We start from the raw sequence: 14,697 nt of genomic DNA, 5'->3' as shown, positions 1-14,697 counted from the left end.
TCTACCCACAACTCCCTCTAGCATTGAGAACGGAGTTCTATTGGAGTCACTTCTTGTGTCTCTTTGATGTATAGTTACCTCCGTACGTCATACAGTACTCGTACTAACTGCACCATACCTTCTCGCCACCGCATCTGTCACGTCCTCCCGCATACTGCCTGCACTTTTGACTTGCGTGTTTTGCCTATGTGACACTTTTGGGGGGTGGAAAGCCTTGGATATCTCATCTCAACCCCTTTTCCAGCTAATACACTTCTCCCCCCAACCCTCCTTGGATTCCATCCAGCTAGCAACCTTCTTCAACTATTGAACCCTCTTTAACTATTTGACCTCTCTCTCAAAGATGCTCCTCTTCTCCATGCTTCCACACCAATTCAGGAAGCATTTGCGATTCTGATCTCCCTCTGTTGGACCTTCAGTTGATTTGTGATTTGTCATTCTGATCTTCCATCCCCTCTTTTGCCACACCCTATCAAAGAATTTGCCATTCTCATATCCCATCCTCTCTCTCTCACTCTTACTCTTTCAACTTTACCCCAACCCTTGGGCCTCTCCCTCTCTTTCAACTTTCAAGTTTCAAGAGTCAAGACTCAAGCATCTCTCTCTCTCTCTCTCTCTCTCTCTTTCTCTCTCTCTCTCTCTCGGGCCTCTCTATCCATCATTGGCACCATGACTCGCGAGAAGTACTAGGCCTTCAATTTGCATGTGATCCATGTGGAGAGGGATACAAAGAAGTCCACTCCCACCATTGGATATGCAAGTATTGTGAGAGGTGCAATACAAGAAGTGCAAACCTGACTTCTCCGACATCTTTCCAAGACAAGGGGCCAAGTTGCTTCATGCAAGGAGATCCCTTAAAACATCGCGGATGAGATTCTTGCCAAGATGAGAGGAGGATACACAAGAGGAGGAAGTGGCTTATCGGCACCAACTCCTATGCCTACTAATAACGAGGAAGCATCGAATATGGACATATCTTCAATCAATGAAGAAGAGGCCTCTACCATTGGTGGTAGGGACTCCACATCTGCTTTTGGCTCTGTTAAAAGACAAAGAGTGGAAGCTCATGCAGCAGCACCGAAGAGACAATCCTTTCTCTCTCTCAAGCTCCCGATCATGTGCGTGGATCAAGTGTCTTCTTAGAGAAAGGCAACGACTTGCGGACATTAAAATTGCACGCAAGGTGATTGAGTACAATCTTGTATTCAATATCCTAAAGCAAGAGCAAGGGAAGATGATGGTAAAAGCCATTGCCAATGTGGGTCCATGTGAAGGATGAACCGGTGTCACATAGAAGAACATGAGGACGAAAAAGATTAATCAATAGAAGATGAGGATTGATAAAGACCTTGATTCTATTCGGTCCGCATGGATAAAATATGGTTGTTCCATTCTCACCAACGGATGGAGTGATCGTAAGGAACAACATACTTGTCTCATGTCCACTCCGCACTTACTTTTTGCGGGCCGTAGATATTAGCAAGGGGGGGGGGGGGGGGTGTGGGGAAACAATGGGCGCATTCATCTACCACCACATTCGGCAAGCTATCATTGAGGTATACATTGCCTTTTAAATTTGTTTCACTTTCTTTTATTATGATAATTGATTTATGCATAACTATCTATCTTCCTATTCTAATTTCTCTCTAATGTCTATCTCGATTCTCTCTTTTCCCATAAGCCCCAAACCCCATCTCTTTGCATTCTTGAATCTTGAAAGTTAAAACTTAAAAGACTCAACTCTCTATCTCTTTCTTTTTCTCTCTCTCTAACCTCCAAGTATTGTTAGTTGTAATTTGTCAATTGTGGTGGTTGGTGGGCCGCTCAAGTGTGGTGCAAGTTGTTATCGACAACGTATTGAATTGTCAGCATGGACCATTTGCTTGAGGCCGAGTTCCCCACGATTGTATGGACTCCATGGGCAAGTCATTGTTTGAACTTACTCATGGAGGACATTAGGAAGCTCAAGTGGGTAAAGAGGGTGGTCCATAAAGCTACATCAATTGTCACCTTCCTCTCAATAAAGATAAAAGTGCTTATGATTTATCACGAGCATAGCACATTGGAGTTGAAGAAGCCTTCTTCAACTCAATTTTGCTTACATGTGGTTATTGCTTGAGCGCCTTTATAAGGTGTGGTCTGCCAGTGGTGTCCATTGTATAGAATGAGTGGGATAAGCATGAGACAGAGGAGGCCAAAGCCATGCAACGCTTGTGCCTTAATGAGCAGTTTTAGCAAAAAGTCCGTGCCGTGGTTATTGTTTCATGACTCCTAATTATAGGGTGCTACATATGAGTGATTGCGGGGGCTCCACCATGGGCCTTCTCATTCACTTCTTTAGAGCGTCATTGGTAGAGCCACGTGCTTGTATAGTGATTACAAAGGCACAACGTGCATATGTTTTAGAGATAACAAAGAGGAGATGGGCATGGATGCATAAGCCCATCCATGCTTCTTCCACATTGGTACATCCGGCCTATAAGTCGCCAGTAGTCATGGATGATAAAGAGCTCATTCCGATCAGCTTGCTTTTGACTCGTGTGGTCCGTGTGGATGACCACAATGCAGTGTTGGAGGAGCTAGAATGCTATGCAAATCAGAGAGGGCACGTGGCTTTTGCTTCTCCCACTTGTTGAAGAAGAGAGTCCCTTGTAAAGTCTATTTTTAAAGGGCAAAACTTTGGATACACATTGGAGACTCTTTCAGCCCTTAGCCATAAGGGTCCTTGTCCAAGATTGCTCTTCGGGTACATGTGGGAGAAACTATAGTGCCTATTCTCTCATTCACACAAAGATTTGCAATCGGCTTAGCACACGACAGTTAGAACAGTTGGCCTATTGCCGCACTAACTTATGCATGATGAGGACTATGATGAGCATGTGTAGTTCGAAGTAGGTAAAGTTTAAACACTTAACCATAAATTTTTTTTAAAAAAAAATTAACTTTGAGCTTTGAAGTTTATACTTTACAATTTAGACTTTAGCATTTACAATCTTATGTGCATTATGTAGGTGAATGTTGATACATTCAAGTTTACGGGCAACACTCTTCCAAGTGTACATCAAAAGATGGATGAGGAGGAGATGATTTTTGCAGAGCTCTACAGAGAGCTTATAGCAATAGATACTCGTGTCACTCATAGTCACTGTGCTCATGGGCGAGGAGTTCGAGTAGATGGTAGTAGGGGCATGGTCATTCGGTGCCCTCCAATATCGAGGAGGGGTGGCTCGAGTGGCTTGCAGATATATGTAAGGTGACACTCTAGTAGCTCACATCCCATACCTCATGATGATATCTCCCCCTTGCCTACACAGCTGCCACTTGGGAAGCCATCATTTGATGATGATGGTAACCTCATCAGTGAGGATGAGTATAAGTGTGTCTCATCATCCGATGCTGCTAAGTCATCTTCAAACTCTCTTGATGAGCACTCGGATGGTTCTGATGATGATGATGATGATAGTAGTGATGCCTTGTTATAGATTCATATGTCTCTCTCTTTTTTTAATCTACTATCACTATATCCACATGCATGATACCACTATGATGCATCATCCATGTATGTTCTAGACTATAGTTGTATCGCATGTTTTGTGCAGCCCATGCCATCGCAATGGCCATGGTCCATCCTCATGTATTCATCTTGTTTTATAATGAGATGGCTATTTTCACTTTAAACATGTATTCTATCATTAAACCCTTGTGCGCAAGCATCATCTCAACACCTATCCAAACATGAGTACCAAACAAAAGACATACCATTGGCAACATTTATTGAATATTAGTCATTTTGGAGATATAAATGACAAGTACACTAGGGAGTCCGGCATTAACTGTAAAGATCTTAAGGTCCGGGAACCCTAGCCTCCTAGTGCAGCCAATCCCATGTTCCAAAGCTATGAGCTAGATGGAAATCGGTGTACATCTAATTGAGGAAGCAAAGTGGTTAAGTAACCCCTCAAAGCTGTGAGCTACCAGTGGAGGCTATCTCAACTACTGAGAGCCAACTCACCACTTACAACATGTGCCTCTCATGCATGCCCTCATCCTAGTAGTGTCTCATATCACTCTAGAAAAGACAAAAGCATACCTACCAAGCATGGACCATCACAGTTCCATGAGTGAACAATGATTTTGTGGATGTCATCAAATCTCATGTTAGGTAGTAGGTTGATGCTCTAATACCAATGAAATGTCCACCTAGGACCCAACATGACCCAGGGTGAAGGATCATGTACTCAAGATGGCTCCAAAGAGAAGGTTTACTAAGAGTACTAGCGCGAAAGCCACGGTCGAAGATAGAAATGCGAGTGGAGTTGCAACCAACTGTAACATCTCGTCACCCTCTCTCCACATCCAAGTGACTCGTAAAACTCGAAAGGAACTTCTGTCCTCCATTGTACGCATAATTAAATCTATAAGCATGATTTATCACATGAAATGAAAGGAATTTCTTATCTATTCCCACATAGGATACAAACTTATTGAGGTTTAGTACGAGTCATATAATGTTCAGTTGAGGTTATGACATAGTTTTCATCCTAAATAAGTTTACAATCAATATCAAAACTGCTCTCTTAAACTTCTAAGTTGTCCTACACTATGATGTATCCATTCAGGAATTTAATACATACTTAAGAAATTTCCTATGACATAGTTGTTGTGATATATGTCTACCTTGCAAACACCCGTATAAAGGTGGATACACTAGGGTCTAGAGGTTATCAATGCATGAACTTCTCATTGCATATCACTTTAATGAGGCTAATAGAGTGGAAAGGTGATAAGAGTCGCTATTGCATTGGTATACTCCAAGCGCATGAGGAGTGAATTTGACTAGAAATATTCTACATAGTATCACACTTAAAGATAGAAGGTTAGAATATGTTGCATTTACTTAAAGTTGATGTCCAAACAATATACAACACAAGCTATATCCATGGACATACGAGTAATGGACTTTAGACTCATGTCCTAGCCATAGAGCCAAACGGTCTCACCCTCGAGCTTGGGAGCTACTGATGTCCCATATCACTAGTCCACACCATCCTAGTGTACAAACATGTCGATCTATGGTCTATGGTCCAACAATTTGAGTGTGGTCACACAATAATGTGCACAATAGGGTCTTAAGTCCTATAAATAGGATTTGACTTCCCTAACCTTTAAGGTTTTTTAGTGCATTCACACAAAGTCACTTCATGACCAATGTGACCAATGCTAGTAACGCCAACCCAAATGGCCAAGGATGTAATAGAGAGGAATAAGCTAGTGATCTGAGATGGAGGAGAGGAAAATATCTTATTTCCTAAGATTTTTGTAAGTTATAAAATGAAGCTTCTCAGGTTGATGCTCTAATTCAATTAAGCTTCATGAAGCTATTTTTTAAACTCCCTTGTTCAAAAATAGTAGACGAATAGAATCTGTAGATATGTTCTTTTTGGAATTATATTGTATGTATAAAATATGTGTATCTGTTTATTTGAAATCTGTCTACATCTTTCTTTAATATATTATTGCATGGGCGTTATACATATGATCAATTATAACATTAAGATCTTCACAATTTGCGAATGTTGAACTACAACATTCTTCTTTGTAATCCAAATATGCCTTTTATTCTGTACATCTATATAATGGCAGGCCATATACATGCCATGATGAACCCCTTATGCTTTGCATTTGTGTTTGTCAATCTGTTTGCTCATGCCTAGCCATACCATATAAAAGAAACATCTGATTTGGCTTTGTTCTGTTGTAACACATAGGACTAGATATAACTGGTATCACTACTGTTCTTTTGCCAGCCTTGTTGGATGTCGTGATAAACGTCTGCTGTATGCTCCTTAGTTGAACAAGGGAATGACCATACTGATTGAGGGTCTTTCAGATGATGTTATTTGACACTTGAAACTAACATTGGGCTAAATAAGTAGATCAAGTTAACTGATAGCATGTGTGGAAAGCATTTGTTTTGCCTTGTTTTGTTAAACCAGCAACAATTTTCATGCAGATGCATCATCATTAATCTTTTTTATGCCCTTTTGGTTGTGTTGATAACTTCAGCTATATGCTGGAGCAAATCCTTACTTGGACAAAGGAATAGCCCTTTTGATTGAAGCACTCATGGAAGCACTATCTGGTTGGTTCAATCAAAACAAGTTCAAAGCGATGAGAGTTGTGGATCTGAATGGGTTTAGCCAGCTTGCACTCGAGGTAATCATGAATAGTAATTGCTATTTCTGTGTGTTCACATAAAGCATCAGTGAACTTCACCTTGATGTATAAGAATTATAATGCCTAGCACCTTTGCTTGCTTCTCACTTGTACACCTGCATTTGTAATGCCTAGCACCTTTGCTTGCTTCTCACATGTACGTCTGCATTTGTTTCAGGGAATTGTCCAATATTTTTGTGTAAATTGCACTGGTTACCACCCTTCTATTTCATCCTCTACCAATCTGCACACCCAGCCTTGTGTTTAAACACAAACTTTTGATTAGAATGTGGATAAGGTAGAAAATTTTGTAGCACCTTTGTTTTATTTTGGTAAGGAAAGTAACAAATTATATGGTACATGTGTAGTCTAGCAGCCAGATGCAAGGAATTTGGGCCCTTCGTCTCCTGTTTTTTTTTTTTTTGCTAGCTCAGGCTTTTACAAGGTTGTTAGACTTGACATCTAAATAGCAGATATCTTCATTGTCAATCTTACTTTATGCTTGCATTGTTACCTAGAAGGAGCCACATGTTTCCAATGTGATAGCAAAAAAGAAAATAGAAAGAAAAATTGTAGTTGATAATTGGATCCTCCAACTTGATATCGCTTTTCAGTATTTTGTCAAAACTCTCAGGAACCTCAGATGCTGACCGTGCTTATGTCCTTTCATTTTGTGTCCCATTGTGGCCACCCCCTTACTGCCCATCCACCACACAAAAAAACATTACAAGACTTCACAATAGAAGGGCCAAGGAGCACAGGAACTTGAAAGAAAAGGACTTTAAGTGTGTCTTGGAAACTTTAATACTGAGTTCGTTAAACTCTTTAATAATGTGGTGTGTGAGAAATTAGCTTGCCTATAGACCGCCACTAGTTGTTGTCCTATGAAAAATTTGTAAACCTGGGTTAGCCCCTTTTTGATGGGTTTGATGATCTAGGTATAGTTTTCATCACTAAAAATGCGATTATGACATAGGCATAAAGTACTCCCACTCTACCTCTCTTGTACCTATATGAATCGTTTTTGGGGTGCGTAAACCTGTTCTCGCAAGACTTGGAAGAGCAAGTAGAAAAGCAAACTGCTAAAGCACAAATGCCTCTAATCAACAAGAGCAATTTCTCGAGAAACTTGACAAGAGGATTAGGATTGTGGCTCATTATGACAAGACTTGGCACTTAGACCCAAACCTTGAGACATGAATGATAGGAGAAGGCCTCTTTAAAGAATACAGTGGAACCTAGGGATGCTGCTTTTTGAGATACACCACTAGAATATGGGAGAAGAATCTAGATGAGCATGATTAAAGTAATGCTAGCAATGACTCAGTAGTAGACTGGACATGATATATCACTGCCTTTCCTTGTTGAATTTCAGACAAGAGTGGAGGACAGCTGTAGATCTAGAAAGATTCTCTTTTTGGATTGTCATGCGAGTTTTTTCATGGACAGTGTGGACTTGGGGACACTGTCACCGATCCAAGCTCACTTCTAGCATTATTGCTTGCTATGTATGCACCACTAGATGCAATGACCAACCATGTTATAGATCTTTTGGATATATCCACTACAAAGGCTGTCTCCACTATCTGGAGAGAGATTGTCCATACTCTATGCGGGACATATGAGAGAGGATACAGGGCAGTTTGGAGACTATAAGGAGGAGGAGAGATGCTCTCCTTAAGACCTAGGATTCTGGTCCTTTCTTTCATTATCAACCACATTGTCTAACATTACAGACCTTCTAATTGGTTATTCACTTGAGCTTTGTAATAGGCCTCCCCTTTGTTGTTTATTAGAAGTGTGTTTTGTATTTTGTACTCCGTGTCACTAGGATGTGTTTTTCCAAGCTGGGAATTCACTTGTGACTAACTTCTAGCTCTTTGGGCAAGCAAGATATTGCATAAACCTTGTAGGTCCTGGGCACATTCAATCAGAGATCAATCATTCAATGTGCAAGTGCAAAGTGCACATTTAAATAACAGGGGGTTTTTGAACCTTAGCACCAAGTTTTAGTTAAAATATAAAATTCGGGCAATAGGGCCAAGTTCTGGGCTTGGACACTGAAATTTAATATATATGGATCAATGTATGCTGCTTATGGAAAATTGTCTAGGAAAAAGCTAAAAAACGTAAGTTTTGACCTAATGAAGGTAGTTTTCAAGGCAAGCATGGCATGCGAGGGAGGTATCATGGCTGTTCTTGCAGCACCTTGGCAAGTGTCTCTCTCTCCCCTGTGAACATGCATGCAACGACATGCTGTTTTCTCATCTCCTTCAAACATGGTCAAGATGGAACAGCAAAGGTTGGAAAGAATCATTGTATTCTACTATTAGTTGTGGCCTGTTTTGGACAGTGTAGACATGCCATCTAGTGTTGCTATTGGCAACTTACTTAGATTGCGCACTGATGCTTCTTCTAGTTTAGTGCAATTTTCTGCAAGAAATTCTCTGAAGTGTCCCATAAACCGGCTAGAAAGCATTATGCTTGGCTGAGTTGAATAGTTTGGCACTATGGATAGCTTGAAGCTTCTCTATTCAGCACAAACTTGTTATCTAGGGTTGCATGCAAGCTGTGCACAATGCTCTCTCTCTTTCTAGAGTGCATAGATTTTGCTGAAGGCAATAGCCTTGGCCTATATGCAAGTGCTTTTTGAAGAAGTGATATAGAAGTTGAAGCTTTTATGTCATCAATTTTTGCTGTGTTATCACAATTGGTGAGAGCCTCACGCTGGGATGGACTGATGTATGATGAACATGTACAAGAACAAGTTGCTTAGAGATTGCTAGTGGCTGAAACTTAGGGTCCCAAAGTAAAATCGGCTGCTTTTAACTTGGATTGATTGGCTCTAGCAATCTTAAAGAAATGCCACAACCAGTGCCAAGCTTTGGGGCCAATTTATATATATTATCTTTCAGCAGGAGCATTGTAGCTCCCCCTGTATGAAGTGATTTATTGTTGAGATTGTGGTTTAGTTAAGTGCTTTTGCATGTCAAGTTAATAATGCCCTTTGCAAGTGTGAAGTCCGGTTTCGTGGTTTCGTTGCCGGGACACCATCTTTAAGTAGGTGAGCATCCGGTTGTCTCTGGTGCAAGCACTTCAATCAATATCAGCAATTCAAATCAGCATGAGGATTTTATGTCATCCAAGCAAGGGAAATCACAGCACCTGATGATGCTTTGGATGGACAGCGAGGTGCATGATATTGTTTTTAAGTCTCATGAGCCAAAGAAGGCTGAAGATGAAGAGGATGCATTATATTGAGCATAGTTGGTTAGTGCAATTGACAGACTGAAGATAAGGCTGATATGAGGGTCACATGCAAGAGAACTAAGTGTGGTTCAAGGACAGCCCATAGTTCCTATGTAGACCAATGGACAGCCATCTCTTATGCCTACATGCAGGGCACTCCTTCAATGCAAAAAGCAATAATTTGCAGCAAGTGAATCATTCCCAGCAAGTCATGCCAAAGTCATTGGGTATTTTGGGGGTGGTTCAGTATTGCAAGCTATGCAAGCCGAAGAACCAGCTAAGCAAGGTTTGCTGGGGAACTGCAGTGCACAAATTGTTATGTATGGTAATGTTGGCAACCTACCAGGTTTTTAGAGTGGAATGCACGTTACTGAGCAGGGCATTGCAGGTATGCAAGATGTTGAAGTGAACGGGGCTTATTTAGTAGATCAAGCACCTGTATTGGCAGTGCTGGCAACCATCAATGTATGACAACTCACTCATCAACAAGGCCAATGACTATAAGGAAGAAGGACAATCAGTGAAGTTTGAAACTTTTCTTGGAATGCAGGATACGCTAAAAGCTCTTCCTTTTCTTCAACAATTTGATGCAGCTTATTCCGGAGGGACTTCACAGAGTCTTCCAAAGTGAGAAAGGAAGGCACTCTTTAGAGGGGAATGCTGTGCGATAGTGGCAATCTTCTTTGGTTTGGACAAACCATTGTGACATTGTCTGATTGGTTGAGTTCAAACATGTTCTTCTATGTGGCTTGTTGCCACCTTTGAGGTGGATGTAAAGACAGGTTCACACAATTAGATGCAACTAATTTTGAAAGTCTTGAATATTACAAGCAGCAGCCTTGGGTAGCTTTTCTGCCAGTAATTTCTTATAGACAGGGTAACTCTTGGCACCGACAGGAGCTTCGGCAAGAGTTCAACTTTTTTGAAAATTTCTTTTGAGTATTATAATTAGCCAGAGTCTAGCAAATGGGTAGAAAGCAAACATATGAGATGTAATCAGGTGGACATAATGGGAAACACTAATATAAAGTGAGCATGGTTTGTCATGGAAGGTCTTTGTTACGTTCAGTACTTTAGGGTGAACTTTCCAATTGCCAAAGATATCCCATAACCTGTTACCCATCTCATATTATCAATTGGGCCAGAAGTATAATGGCTCGCTGGTCATTCCAGACTTCATCTGATCCAGACATAGATCGTGCTTTAACAGCATTGGTGATTGAACAAAATGTTTGTTCTTGCAATTTACTTTCAATAAGCAATCATAGATAAGCACATAGCTAGTGTTTTTCCATGTGAGTGTTCTAATATGTTATCTATAGTACCTCATATGAGGGGGGTGTTTCTGGCAGATTAATTATTTGGAAGCAGTTCTACGACCACATTTTACAACAGCTGCCCATGATGCCTTAAACACTCTCCGGACTGAACTGAAAGAGAAGGTAATTGAAACACTGCGAGAAGCTGAAACTTTGGGCCATAGACGATCCACCACCAGGGGAGCAGAAGATCTGATGACATCAGAAGAGAGACTCCAGAATTCTACTATTACAGATGATGAGCTCAATGTAAGATCTTTTGCCTGCTTAAAGGAGAATCAAGATCACCAATTCCTGGGATACAAAATAGATGTGTCTAAACTTCTCTCCCTTTTTCACAGGCATTGGAGCAGCAGATATGTTCTGAGTTCCTACTACCAGAATTGAGAAGGACAAGACTGAACACGGTGTGCTTTACAGATGCATCTGAGGTGCTGCATTCAGAATCTGAGTCTGATGGAGGCACTCGTCATATTTCTGCCAGATCCATGAATGCTGCAGGTGTCATGCTCAACCATAAGAGCAATCTTACCCCAATTTCAAGTGCCTCCAGGCATAGAAGGTGGCTCTCAGGCTCAAGTTTGTCAGACTCGGAGTCTGGGAAGCCATCTGTCAATCTTCCCCCACAATCCCCTTTAAGCCAATCTGGCTATGCTAGTTCTGATGTGGGAAGTGAAACTGGTGGTAATGACAGCCGAGCTAGAATCTCAACTAATAATGATCGGCTTGCAAAAGCTTATTCTGAAGCTAGGAGGCCGAGGAGAGCAGTGCTCGGGTTAGCAGAAGATGATTTGAGATGAGCTTATGTACTCCCTTGGTATTATTATTTCCTTAAAAAATTTACTTCTTTGTAACATAGCATTCATCTGGTAAAGTGAATAAAGGGTTCTATGTTTTGGTTTCCCATGACAACATAGCATTTGAGTGTTCTACACTGCAGTCTTTGCTGCATCGTTCTTGCTTTTTCAATGACTGGTGAGATTCTACTAATGTTCCATTTACATAAACAAAATTGCAGTTAAGGGATGAGCAAAAGTAACTAAAAGAGAATTAGAAGACTGAATAAAACTATAAATTGGCAAAGGCAGATATAATTTAGTGGCCTATGATATGGCCCTTGTAGAGCTCCGAATAATCCTTACTAAGATCCAAGAAGACGTCTCAATAAGCTTTGATGAACTTGGGAAGGGAGAGGCACCAATATGTACCACATCAAGTTGAAGCCATGGCTGCCAATGCTTGTAAACTGCTGTTGGTAACTCAAACGAATGTTGAAGCAAAGCTAAATCAAGCTCGAGCTCTTGGAGAAAATGGCTCTGATACCAGTTAAAAGGAGTGAATCTAGAGTGGAAGTAAGAGCTATGGTAGAGAGAGAGTGTGTGTGTGTGTGAGAATATGTGGAAACTTCAATGGTCACAATGTGTGACCAGCCTTCCCTTTATTCAAATGTCATTGAAAGAATAAAGAATGAAATGACAATGATAGGTGCTCACCACTTGCAATGTATAGATGTCGGGTATTGTTAGTGTAGTAATACATGGGTAACTAGGTACAGACATCCACAAATGCATATTCACTGTAAAAAGATAAATGAATTTTCTTGATGAAATGATATTTTAATGGTTAAACTCATACATTTAATTTTTGTATATTTTAAAAATGCTTGCACATATACACATATTATAAGGATATATATATATATATATAATGGAGAGGGAGATAAGGAGGGAGAAAATAAATTGAAAAAGCCCATAATAAAGATATAGAGAACTATAAAAGGGAAAATAGAGCAAATAAAGAGGAGAGAGAATGGATACAAACTTATAAGACATGCACATACATATATATATATATATACATATATAGATATCTATCTATGCATAAATACATATCTATACATTATACATGCATACATACAAATATATTTATAGACATGCACATATGTATACATAGTATGCATACATATGAGATGAAAAAATATGGGTTATGGGACTTGAGAAAAAAAATAAAGATGTGAAAAAAATGATAAGAGAGAGGGTGGATACATACACTTATGAGACCATACAAATGGAAACATGTGTATTAAACATACATACATGCATATATAATATACATACATATACTATCAAAAAATATAAGAGACAAAGGACTTATGAAAAAGAAAAGAAAAGAAAAAAGATGAGATCAAAACAATGAAAAGGATATGTATATGTATAGATGGCTTCTTTGTGACCCAAGCATTCATGAACCTTTTTGCCACATGAAATATGCATAAGAAAACAAAGTCCCTTAATATTGTTAGTGACACTAGTCCTTTAGACTCTAGTGCAAAGCACCATAAAAATACTAGTGCAAGGCATTAAGAGAATCTAGGTACAAAGTACCTTATGTGTATATGTGTGTGTAATGCATACACACAGAGAGAGAGAGAGAGAGAGAGATTTCTATCATTGAGGTTTTGAGTTGCACCTTGAAAATGAAAACCAAACTTGTTGATACCAACACTTCTTTTTATCAACCATTAAACGCTACAATACTCATCTTTATTATACAAAATACTATCTATAAAAATGATATATTTTTCTATTACCACTAGTCTTCTATCTTTGATTTATGGTTTTATGTTATCCCTTGAAATATTTTCTCATGCGCCTTGCAAAATAAATGTTATCCCTTTAAAAAATCTCCTTATGTATCTTGAAAATAATTTTGACTTACTAAATGACAATAGTTTTTCATTTAACCATTAATATTTACAATGATGATCTTTATTGAATCATAAATACTTTGCAATAATGATATAACTTTTTTTATCTCAAGTTTCTCTCCTCATCGAGGTTGATAGCATTTGAAGCTCCTTGAAAAATAAATTTGATATTGCTCAATGACGAGTTCTCCATTCAACCATTAACATTTGCAATAATGATCTTTAGTGAATCATATCTCTTCCATTCTTATATGAATATGCTAGAGCAAAATAATATTAAATAATATCAAGCTAGAAATATTGGTTACTATAAAAAGTGGGGCTAGACAAGCTATAGTGCCTTTCTAAACAAGCCAATTATTCAAGGATGCTTTATGAATTTCCGTTGTTTCTTTGTTGTATCTATGTGTTTACGCATTTTCACTTGTTTGCATACATGTGAGCGAGGATAGTTTATCATTGGTTTTTATTTTATCAAGGGAAAGCATGGTCTTTTCTTATAAGATAGCTTCATATCAAAACTTTTCTTTGCTTTATGAGGGGGATTTAAGAGGTCTTACCTTGCCTATATAATCCAAATCAACAATTGGTAGAAAGTAGGGATCATTCTCATTCATAGTTGATTTCTATAAAATATATATCTACATAATTATTTATCTTTTTCTTTGCTATACTAGTTTAAAAGATTGATTTTTTAAATTCTACTTTTACTTTATAGCAAGCAAATGTTTTATATCCTTCTCAAAGGTAGAAATGCTCTTGAGCCACGAGTGCTTTCAACTAAAGTTCCATTTTTAATACAACAAAGCATATACCATCTATTCAAATAGCAATGCACGATATTATACCATCTCGTTTAGAAATGATTGCACAATCATTTTTATATTTAATCAAAGCTTGATGATAACAATCCATGTTATTCCTTGGATTCAAACCAAAGAGTTCTCTAAATAGTAAGAAAATCCTACAAATCCATTTAAGTGGCTAAAATTTTGCAATAATGATATAAGTTTTCCTATTGCAAGAGTTCTCTCCTCCTCAAGGTTGATAGCATATGAAGATCCTCCTCAAGGTTTTGAGTTGAACCTTAAATGGTAGATCGATTCTTTAGGTTTTTTCATTATTCTATGTCCCTTGTTAAGTTTTGAGATTCAACTTGTAAAAGTTAATCATAGCACCTTTATTTAACCCTTAGAATTTGCAATA

General features: G+C 38.9%; 1 protein-coding gene across 1 annotated transcript in view; it reads left to right on the top strand.

Moving 5' to 3' along the window:
- The window catches only part of LOC148021626 (exocyst complex component SEC5C-like), a 161,492-nt gene extending 149,778 nt beyond the window's left edge, over positions 1 to 11,714 (top strand). The window contains exons 20-22 of the mRNA XM_087697090.1: positions 6,067 to 6,216; positions 10,818 to 11,033; positions 11,126 to 11,714. Coding sequence (XP_087553216.1) covers positions 6,067 to 6,216; positions 10,818 to 11,033; positions 11,126 to 11,584 — 825 coding nt within the window. The 3' untranslated portion in view covers positions 11,585 to 11,714. The remainder of the gene's footprint in view (positions 1 to 6,066; positions 6,217 to 10,817; positions 11,034 to 11,125) is intronic.
- The last annotated feature ends 2,983 nt before the right edge of the window (positions 11,715 to 14,697 follow it).

The sequence above is a fragment of the Lygodium microphyllum genome, chromosome 17, assembly GCF_053477565.2.
Source record: "Lygodium microphyllum isolate KBCC chromosome 17, Lygodium_microphyllum_v1.1.10, whole genome shotgun sequence".
In the NCBI taxonomy this organism is placed as follows: Eukaryota; Viridiplantae; Streptophyta; class Polypodiopsida; order Schizaeales; family Lygodiaceae; genus Lygodium; species Lygodium microphyllum.
Note: the sequence above shows the minus strand (reverse complement) of the source record. Positions and strands in the feature narration are given on the sequence as shown.